At 44.0% G+C, this 11,266-nt stretch overlaps 1 protein-coding gene and 1 long non-coding RNA gene across 2 annotated transcripts in view; one reads left to right on the top strand and one right to left on the bottom strand.

Moving 5' to 3' along the window:
* gipc2 (GIPC PDZ domain containing family, member 2) overlaps positions 1–6,731 on the bottom strand; it is a 132,485-nt gene extending 125,754 nt beyond the window's left edge. Inside the window, exon 1 of the mRNA XM_048601817.1 lies at positions 6,364–6,731. Coding sequence (XP_048457774.1) covers positions 6,364–6,645 — 282 coding nt within the window. The 5' untranslated portion in view covers positions 6,646–6,731. The remainder of the gene's footprint in view (positions 1–6,363) is intronic.
* A 125-nt stretch (positions 6,732–6,856) lies between these two features.
* Positions 6,857–11,088, top strand: LOC125484187. The gene is made up of 2 exons (XR_007263026.1): positions 6,857–7,098; positions 10,442–11,088. It is a non-coding gene; the product is annotated as an uncharacterized LOC125484187 (long non-coding RNA).
* Positions 11,089–11,266: the final 178 nt, after the last annotated feature.

The following is an 11,266-nucleotide window of genomic DNA, read 5'->3' as shown; positions in this document are numbered from 1 at the left end:
AATGCGCAAACTCCACACAGACAGTCACCTGAGGCTGGAATCGAACCCGGGTCCCTGGCACTGTGAGGCAGCAGTGACAACCACTGAGCCACCATGCCGCATTTTTCTGAGATTGCATCTCTGGTCCTGGACTCTCCCACAAGGGAAAACAACCTCTCAACATCTACCCTTTTAAGTCCCCAGAATCTTTCATGTTTCACTAAGGTGAGCTCTCATTCTTCTATATCCCAAACGTTACAGGCCCAACCTATTCAACCTCTCCTCATAAGACAGTCGCTCCATACTTGGTATCAGCCTAGGAACCATCTCTGGAATGCCTCCAATGCCATAATATCTTTTCGTAGATAAGCCACCAAAAATTCTTCAAAGTCCAACTGTGGTCCGACAAGTGCCTTATATAGTTTTAGCAAAATCTCCCAAATTTTAACCCCAATCCCTTGGAAATAAAGGCCAACATTCTGTTTGCCTTTCTATTACGCACTAAATTTGGATGCAATCTTTTGTGACTCATGCACAACAACTCCCAAAACCTACTGTTCCATATTGTCTACAGTCTTTCCCTATTTAAATAATGTTCAGCTCCTCTACTATCCCTGCCAAAGTGCACAGCCTCATAGCTCTTCATGTATTCCATTAAACTATCCCTTAAACTATCCATATCCTTCCATAACCTCTTTGTGCCATCTTCCCCACTTGCGTTCCCACCTATTTTCGTGTTACCTGCAAACTTGGCTACAGTAAATTCACTTTTCTTATTCAAGTCATTCAAACATATTGTAAATATGTTAAGCCCCAGTACTGATCCCTGTGGCACAACATATTGTAAATATGTTAAGCCCCAGTACTGATCCCTGTGGCACACCATTAGTTGCCATCCTGAAAGTGCTCCCTTTATCATACCACTTCATCTATTAGTTATCATCCAAGCAGTCAACTACTTTCTAAAGGGAGTCAATTCTGGCAGAAGCTAACTAAAATAGTCAAAAACAATACTGATCAGGAAATGTTGTGTTAAATATCATGAGGAAGTAAAAGCAAGAAAAACATCTTCACCAAATATTGATCTATAATTAATATATTCAAATCACATAGTATGATGCAGGACAGACTGTGCACAAACTAGCCATTCATCTCAAGCCCATCTTTGTGCTCAAATTACCTCATCTTTTCTCAGTGAAATATACTGAGTATCAGTGTGGAGGGACTGTCTCACGAGGAGAGGTTGAATAGGTTGGGCCTGTAACATTTGAGAATCATCAATTCTCTTCTCCCTGTAAGGCTTATGCAATTTGCCCTCAAAACTATACAATGCCAAATCTCATTCATGTGTGAAGTAAATGAGCAGGCTCATATCACAAAACCTCTCATTAGGCCCTTCAAGTCTGTCATTCAATAAAGTCATGCTCGATCTGATTGCAACCTCAAATCCACATTTCAACCTACCCCAGATAAACATTCATTCCCTTGTTTAACAAGAATCTATCCACTTTGCTTTAAAAACATTCAAGAACCGTCTTGGCCACCGTTACAAGAAGAGTTCCAGAACACTCAACCCTCTCAAAAACAGTTCACCTCAACTCTGTTTTAAATAGGCAACTCATGATTTTTTTTTTTTTTTTTTAAACTGAAGCCCTAGTTCTAGATCCTTCCATAAGAGAAAACATCTTCTCCATATCTATCCTGTCAAGATCCCTCAGGCTCTCAGAGATAGTAAGAACTGCAGATGCTGAAGTCGGAAGAAGGGTCCCGAACCGAAACATCAACTTTCCTGCTCCTCTGATGCTGCCTGGCCTGCTGTGTTCTTCCAGCTCCATACAGTGTTATCCTTCAGGTTCCCAGATGTTTCAATCAAAATGTCTCTTCCTGTTCTGAATTGCAGTGGCTACAAGCTGAGCTTGTCCAATCTTCCTTCTAAAATAACTCTCTCATTCCAGACAATGGTCTGAAAAACTGTGTCTGGACAGCCTCCAACCTACTTACATCCTTCCACCAATAAGATCAATACTGTACTCAGTATTCCAGATGCTATCTCACAAGCACCCTGTATAAACGAAACATAACCTTCCTACTTTTTTATTCAATTCTCCTTGCTGAATACTTGCCGACCTCCAGATTAACTTTTTGTGCTTCATGCATAAGATACCCAGATCCAACGCATCCGAGCTGTGCAACCTCTCACCGTTTAGATAATATGCTTTTTGATTCTTCCTGCAAAAAGTGGAAATTTCAAATCTTCCCACATTATACTCCAGTTGTGATATCTTTGCCAACTTATAACTTATCTATATCTTTTTCTAAGGTCCTTATCTTCACAGCTTAGTTTCCAACATAACTTTATTCTGTCAGCAAATTTAGCATCCACACCTTCCCTCCATTCATTTATTAGAAGACAAAGGCCCAATGATATTATACAGTCATAGGGTCATAGAGATATACAGCACAGACACAGACCCTTTGGTCCAATTCGTCCATGCCGACCACATATTCGATATAAATCTAGTCCCATTTGCCATTATTTGGCCCATATCCCTCTAAACTCTCCCTACCTATTTGCCCATCCAGACGCCTTTTAAAATGTTGTAATTGTACCAGCCTCTATCACTTCTTCTGACAACTCATTCCATATACTCACTATCCTCTGCATGAAAAGTTGCTCCTTAGGTCCCTTTCATGTCTTTCCCCTCTCACCTTAAACCTATCGCCCACCCTGAGAAAAAGATGTTGCCTATTTACCCTATCCATGCCCGTCATGATTTTATAAACCTCTATAAGGTCACCCGTCAGCCTCCGACGCTTCAGGGAAAATAGCCTATTCAGCTTCTCCCTATAGTTCAAACCCTCCAACCCTAGCAACATCCTCGTAAACTTTTCTGAACACTTTCTAATTTCATAACATCCTTCCTATAGGAGGGAGATCAGAATTGCATGCAATACTCCAAAAGTCACTGAACCAACGTCCTGTACGGCCGCAACACGGCCTCTCAACTCCTATACTCGATGCACTGGCCAATAAAGGCAAGCATACCAACCACCTTCTCCATTATCCTATCTACCTGCGACTCCACTTTCAAGGCCTCCAGTGTGAAAAGCAACCCCCCACAACCACCCTCTGTTCTTCTACTTTTTACCTAGTTCTGTATCCAGATAGTAAGTTCTCCCTGTTATGCCAGACTATGACTCAGCTAATGTTCTGCAGACCCGGTTCAAATCCCACCCTGGCAGATAGCATAATTTGAATTCAATGAAGAATTGGGAATAATGATGACCATTGTCGATTGTCAGAAAACCTCTCTGGTTCACTAATGCCCTTTAGGGAAGAAAATCTGCCATCCTAACCCTGGTCTGGCCTACATGTGACTCCAGACCCACAGCAATGTATTGATTCTTAACTGATCTCTGGGCAATTAGCGATGGGCAATAATGCTGAACTAACCACAGATGCCCACATCCCATGAATGAATTAAAAAAAAGTCACATGAATAAATTGTAAGCAGTGAAGGTCCCAGGACCAATCCCGGAGTCACAGTATTCTATACATAAAAAAATTCAAAACATTCATGCAAAACAACATACAAAGAAAAACTGCACTGTGCAATATTTCTGTTTCCCTTTACATTCATGAGCATACCTGATGGTTTTAAATAATGTATAAAAACATGAAGGAAATCAAAAGTCTAGTTATTAATATTGGAGGAACGTAAGTTTTTCTACTCGTTAAAATACAACCACCATGACAAGAAAAGCTTTTCCAGCCATGCCAGCTAAACCTAAACAGGATCAACACAACATTCTGCAAGTTGTCAGAACTGACCATTACCCGAAGTTTTATGCATGGAACCATTTTCCTTCGAAACAGGATGCAGACAATTTCCCTAGTCTTTCATGTGACAGCTTGATTTTGGTGTGCAAAACCTTCATCTGCCAATTGACAAAAACAGAAATCACTCCATTCATGTTCAAAGTTGAATGAGATTTGCCTATCTTCATTAAACACTGCGCGCAATTTTGCTTGAACCCCATTCACTGTTAGAAAGGAATTACTTATTAACTACTTAGTAACATTTCCTCAGTGATAATTACTTTGATAATATTACAACTGCAAGCAGAGACTGGGTTACTCAATTCAACAGATGGGACACTAAACAATTACGAGCACCTCTGAATACATTCATTGCAACTAAACTTGTGTTAAACAAAAATAGGAAAAAGAAAATTGCAAGTAATAATTGGATATGACAGATCAGGTTACAGTTGCAGAGAGGATGTGAGATACACCCACAGGCAGCTCTTTAAATGGATTTTGTGGCAGAGAAATGCAGGATGTACGTACATCAGTGGTCTCAAAGGAGTAGGAACCAAATGAAACTATTCAATGCATATTTCCATGACTGACAGTGAATAAACCACCAGATCTAGAAAGAACAAACCGTTATTGGCATAGTAGTTCTCACAAACTTTTAAGAAGCCATGAAATATTTTTGAAGTGAGGTACACTTATGCACTTATCTTCAATTAAATCTTGGTCAGAAACACTGAAATAATTAGTATTTAGCACCACTGCCAAGCTTATAACAGGAGAATGGTCATTTGTCAATCTCCTGAATTTACATGCTCACCAGAGAGTGTAATGTGGTCTTAATGTCACAGGCAGTCACATTTCTGTCCTGGCATTTTGCCCACTTGTCCATCTCTGACAATGGCTGTACCAGAGTCTGGATCGATTGAAGTTAGAGTGTCAATGAGCAGGTAAGTGTCGAGTGGGTGTGTAACACTTGTTGATGACGATTCCAGTCAGTTAACAGAGTCAGAAATCAAACTTCACTCCACAGACTTCAGCTAGGTTGACTGCTCAGTGTGGTACTGTCAGCAGTGCTACCTTCCAGGCCTAACATTAAACCAAAGCACTGGCTGCCTCTCAGGCACACTTTAAAAATCCAACAATATGATTTTAGAAAGACCCAACTCATATTTATCCCTCAACCAACATAATTAACAGATTGTCTGGTCATTATCACTTGCTATTCATCGGACCTTGCTATGTGCAAATTGATGTTGATACCAATGACTAGATTTAATAGTAACTTCAGTGGTTTTAAAACATTTTGGAACTTGCAGAGAATGTGAAAAGCCTGACATAAATTCAGGCTCCATTTTTAAATATCCATCCCAAATACACATGTCAATCTTTGAGCACAAAATTTTATTTTAAAAACAAAACAAGATAAAGATAACAAGGGATACAGGGGAAAACAGAAAATTCAGCTTCAGTACGATAAGCCAAATGGCCTTCATCCTTGCTGTATGATTCTGTACTTTTTGTAGGAACAAAAATAACAGTGTTCAAGATTAACTTTATAAAGCACTTTGGAATGACTGGGGCAGTTTTACTACAGTAAAGGTGATATATAAATGCAAAATGATGCGGAGTTGAAAGCTGTTCTCCAATGAAGCCACAAAATACAACACGAATGTTGTACTGGTCACTGACTTCAAGCACAGGGCACAGCTATTCAGCCCATGCTGCTGATGCCAAATTTTTGAAAGAGCTATCCAATCAGTCCTCATATCCTCAGCCCTTGCTTCCATCAAAAGTTCATCCAACTTCTTTTTGGGAGCTGGAGCTGAAATCACTCCACCACACCTTCAGGTGGTGAAATGAACCCTGAGGCAGCAAATAGGGCTTTTAGGAATTAGTCGGCTGTAAGAATCCAAGACTCAGTACTGTATGCAGATCACGTTACAAACATACAAAAGAATGGTATTAACAATTAGTAACAAAACCAAATTCAGTTACTACACCGTGTTATCTCAGTTACAAAATGAGTGTTTTGTAACAAACCAACAGAAACATCCCAAACCCAGCAGCCATGCTTAGAGACGTTGCAACAGGTTTGTTGGCTAGCAAAACTGTCCTTTCTACTTGGGGATGGTGGTGAGGAAAAAAAAATAAATCAACAGCGATGGTCGGCAAAGAGTGCGAGCACAAAAAGATAGGAAGCTGGGGTAGCAATGGGTGAGAGGGGAGTAGGGATAGGGGTAAGGGGATGGGGCAGAGAGATGGAAGGGGGACAGGAGAAGGGGATGGAGGAGAATTGGCGTGAGCAAGGTGGGGTGGGGGACGAAGAGGTGAAGAAGGTGGAATGGGGGTTAAAGAAGGGGGGGGGGGGGAGGGGAGGGGGGGGGGGGGGAGGGAGGGAGACCGGGGGAGGCAGAGAGTAGGAAAAGAAAGGGGGAAGAATGAGGGCAAGGTGGGGTTTGGTGGAGAGAGACAGAGAGAGAGAGAGAGAGAGGGTGGGGAATTGGAGAGGGGAGGAGGTTTGCGGTCCACAGTTTTCACATCGGGTGTGGGGTCTCTTCTTTTACCTCGGAGGCCGGGATGCCGAACACCTCGCCGATCTTGGCGTACAGCTCACGGACATTGGAGAAGCCCTCGATGCGGCCGGTGGGGCTGCCGTGCGCCAGCTGCGTGTGGAAGACCAGTTTGGGCCGGGCGTGAGGCGGCGGCGCAGGGAGCCCGGGTCCAACGCCATCGGGAGAAACAGCACCGGCACTGCCGCCCCTCCATGCCGGATCCCCCTCGTTGTCCACTAAGGCGGAGCTGTCCCGAGATTTGTTCTTCCTCCTGGCTTTCAAACCCAACGGCATCTTTCCTGTTCCTTAACCAACTTGCCGTTAGCAACGGCCGCACTCCGCAGGTGAGGGAGGTACCAAGAAACAACAGCGCGCAGGCGCACTTACCCCAGCCCCGCGGGATGGTGGGCGAGTGTAGAATGACGCGCAGGCGCACTCGCCTGTTCCCGCTGCCCCTGTAGAGCATGCGTACTCTGCCGGTCCATTGTTCGGCGTGCTACGGCGCTTGCGCAGTATCCCGATCCAGGGTTTGCCTTGAACAGTCGAGGTTTGCATATGCGCTCTCTGGCCCAGTTCGGAAGACGGCCGTCGTATGCGCATGTTCCGTCTCCCCTTAGGACGTAGGTGCAGTGGGCCTTGCCCAATCCCCCAATGGCTTCCGACGCATGCGTATTCCGAAAGGAGCTGTAAAAATTTGGACGTGGCCGGATTATGGCTGAGGTATGCGAGAAAGAGTGTACCTGCGATGTGAGTTTGTCATTGTATTGGAATGCACATTGATACTGTTATCTGGTGGGGTCTTTTTTAATCCTCTCTTTATGTCTATACCAAATTTATGTACGGACAACAATTTTTAAAGAGAAAAAATATCAGAATTGTTTATTTTGTTAAGAAACTGGTTAATACTTAATACCTATATAGATTACATTATGATTGCTCACCACCACCTTCTGGAGGGTAGTAAGGGATAAGCAGTGAATGCTGGCCTATCCAGTGAGCACAATGTTCACACCTTGTCAACAAATGTTTTAAGGCTCCTGTGTCTGTAAACCTCTGTTACATTTTCCAGCATCTGCTTTAAAAAGGTCCTATAACAATTTTTACATACTTAAAATAAGACCTCATTCTTCTGAACCTCAGGATATAGGCCAAAGCTACTTACTTTCTACTGACAGGGCAACTGTGATATCCCAAGAATCAACCAAGTGAAATTTCATTGCCAACAAACACAGAAATTGCTGGAAAATCTCAGCAGGTTTGGCAGCATTTGTGGAGAGAAATCAGAGTTATTGTTTCAGTTCTAGTGAACTTTCTTCAGAACTAATGGTAGCTGGGAATTTTTATTTTGTTGAAGATAGGGAGGAGATAAAGAGTAAATGAGAGGTGGAGATAGAGCCCAAAGAGAGAGAAGAACTGAAGGATAGACGAAGGAGTGGATAATGGTCAGTCTAGGAGAATGAATGGCTGCAAATGGTCTCTATTATTGGCTAACAATGGGCAGTGTGTAACAGTAGACCATGTAATAACAAGGCCTCGTGTGTGAGGGGTTGTGTAAGGACATGGGAGAATGTGCCTGAAGCCCTAAAATTGTTGAACTTGATATTGAGTCCAGAAGGCTGTATAGTTCCCACGTGGAAAATGACAAGCTGTTCTTCTAGCTTGCGCTGAGCTTTGCTGGAGCACTGCAGCAAGCCTGAGGCAGAGATGTTGGCCAGGGAACAAGGTGTTGTGTTGAAGCAACAGGCAACTGGATGCTCAGGGTCTTTTTTGCAGACAGAACCTAAGTGTTCTGTGAAGCGGTCTCCCAGTTTACATTTTGTTTCCCCCAATGTAGAGGAGAGCACATTGTGAGTAGTGAGGTGCAAGTTAAGTGCTGCTTCACCTGGAAGGTAGGTTTGGGCCCTTGGATACTGAGGAGTGTGAAGGTAAATAGGCAGGTGTGATACCTTCTGCGGTTGCAGGGGAAGGTACTGTGGGGGGTGTTGGGAGTGAAGGAGGTGTAGGTCAGGGTGTTCCAGAGGGAACCATCGTTGCAGAAGGCTGACAAGGAAGGGGAGGGGAATATGTGTAAGGTGATGGTATCCTGCTGGAGGTGGCTAATGATCCTCTGAATGTGGATGCTGAAAGGAAGGCAAGCAAAGACTAAGGGGACCGTATTGCTGTTGTGAGAAGGAAGAGAGGACTGAACTGCAGGAGATGGGTCAGATTCAGCTGAGAGCTTTGTCATCTACATTGCAATGGAATCCTCAGTGGAGGAAGAAGGTGGACATTTCTGATGCCCCCCTTCTCAAAGTTGGCATCATCAGGACAGACGCGAAGGAGATAGAGGAACTGGTGGAATGGAATACAGTCTTTACAGGAAGCAGGGTGTGAGGATGTATAGTCAAGGTAACTGTGGGGGAGTCAGTTGGTTTGTAGCGGATATTAGTGGCCAGTCTATCCCCAGAAATAGAATAAGAGATGTTGAGGAAGGAAAGGGAAGAGTCAGACATGGACCAGGTGAAGGTGAGACCAGGGTGGAAATTAGAAGTGAAATTGATAAAGTTTTCCAATTCTGGATGAGTGAGGGAAGCAGCACTGATGGTATCATCAACATACTGGAGAAAGAGTTGTGCGTGGGTGCTGGAATAGGATTGGAACAAGGAATGATCCATGTACCCCTCAAAGAGACAAGTATAATGTGTGCCCCTGTGAGTACCCATGGCCACCCCTCTGACCTGAAGAAAGTGAGAAGAGTTAAAAGAGAAGTTGTTCAGAGTGAGGACGAGCTCAGTCAGGTGGAGGATGATGGTGGATGGGTACGGTTCAGGCCTCTTTTTTTCCCTGAGACTATCCTGATGGAGGATAGACTTGTAAAAGGTTTGTATGTCCGTGATAAAAAGGAGGGGGCTCGAGCCCGCAAACTGGAAATTCTGAAACTGAATTGTCAGAAGAATTATAGATGTAAATGGGAAGGGACTGGACAAGAGGAGAAAGAACAGAGTCAGGTAGGAACTGATGAGTTCTGTGGGACAGGCAAAGGTCTGCCTGAGCAGTCCAGCTTGAATATTTTGGGAAGGAGGTAGAAGCGAGTTGTGCGGGGCTGGGAGACTATCAGCTTGGAGGCAGTGGGAGCAAGATCACCAGATGAAATCAAGTTAGTGAGCATTGTGGACATGGCAGCCTGATGTTTGATGGTGAGGTCATGATCCAGAGGGAGATAGGAGGAGATATCTGAGAGCTGACGTTCATTCTCTGCAATGTAGAGGTCAGTCCGCTAGACTACAATAGCACCACCCTTGTCTTGCAGGCTTAATTATAAAGTCAGGGTTGAACCTGAGAGCATGAAGTGCATGCAGTCAGTTCACGTAAAGATAGGTTGGAATGGGTGGGGGAGCAGAGAAATTGAGGCAACCAGTGTCATGTCAACAGTTCTCAATGAATGGGTTGAGTTCAGGTAAATGGCTGGAGAGAGGGGTCAGGTGGAGGGAAGAGTGTTGGACAGTGGGCGAAGAGATCTGTGGGACAGGGAGAGGACTCTTATCCAAAGAAATGGGCATGGAGGCAATGGTGACTGAAGAATGTTGTGTCATGCCCGAAATTCATTAAGGTGGCGATGCAGAGGTATGAAACTGAGATGTTGGCTGAGGACAGTTCGGCATCAGAGAACGGAAGGTCAGATGGGATAGTAAATGCATGACGAGAGGGAGTTGGGGGAGGGGATTGAGCCAGTAGGAAGGGGAGGGGAAGGAGGTTCCAGAGGGATTATGAAGTTCAGAGGAATATGCTTCCTCCATAAATATATTTATAATAATCAAAAATGTGTTAAAGACAAGACCAATTAGTTCCTTAATTGTGAGATAACGAGGTGTAGAGCTGGATGAACACAGCAGGCCAAGCAGCATCAGAGGAGCAGGAAGGCTGACGTTTCGGGCCTGGACCCTTCTTCGGTATCTTTTGCTCTTAGGTTAAAAGCATTTAAAAACAAAGCATGTAATTATCAGCTTTGGAGGGAAATACCCTTTTCAAGATAAGGAACTTGTTGCAAATAATTTGTCAAATGCAACAAAATAACATTGTTTTTATTTTTTCTTCTGCATTTAATTTTCAGCATTAGCATGCACATTTTCCCTGAATCTCAAGTAGGGACCACAGGACAGCAATACGGAGCAGGAACATTGATCGCCTTAGCCTGAGGAAGGTGTGTGTGATTGCAACACTCGTACCATCAGTTCAACAAAGATTAAAGAAAAGTCAGCACAAACCTAGGATGACCGTTGGACTATCACAGTCTGTTAGATTTGGCTGCTTAGAAGATAATCTCTCTGAAACATTAAGAAAACTGAGTTATATGTCAGCTGTAGCTCAGTGGCGAGCACTCCAGACAGAGTCCAAAGGTTGGACATTCAAGTCCCATTTCTGAAAGGAGGGAGGCATAATCTAGCCTGACATTTGATACAGTTCTCATTGCATGAGCACTCCTTGCCAGAGAAAATGACGTTGAATGAATCTGCACCATTTCTCACCATGGGGTAGGTTTGCTACCACGAGCTTCTTGTTGGGTGGGGTGGGGGGGGGGGGGGGGGTGTCTACAGGGCCCATGTGATCTGGTGTCGTACAGGAAAACCATTTGAATTGAATTGAATTGAATCATTCATTGTCGCATGTATTCGATATAAAATACAGTGAAAAGTTTATACCATCACCATGCATCAGCACCATTCACATTTGCCTAAAATAAAATACAAAATAAAGAAAGATAACTTGAATCCAACATTTTCTTTGCCGCTGCTATCGTCCTGCTCCAGGCTACACCAGTGCAAACCATGCCACTGCAGCCAGCATCCCTGCTCTGGGCTTCACCAGCCCACACCATGCCACTGCTGCCTGAATCCCTGCTCTGGGCTACACCAGCCCAGGCCATGCCACTGCAGCC

The sequence above is a fragment of the Rhincodon typus genome, chromosome 10 (assembly GCF_021869965.1).
Source record: "Rhincodon typus isolate 14 chromosome 10, sRhiTyp1.1, whole genome shotgun sequence".
Taxonomy (NCBI): domain Eukaryota; kingdom Metazoa; phylum Chordata; class Chondrichthyes; order Orectolobiformes; family Rhincodontidae; genus Rhincodon; species Rhincodon typus.
This window is presented reverse-complemented; position numbering and strand designations above follow the sequence as displayed.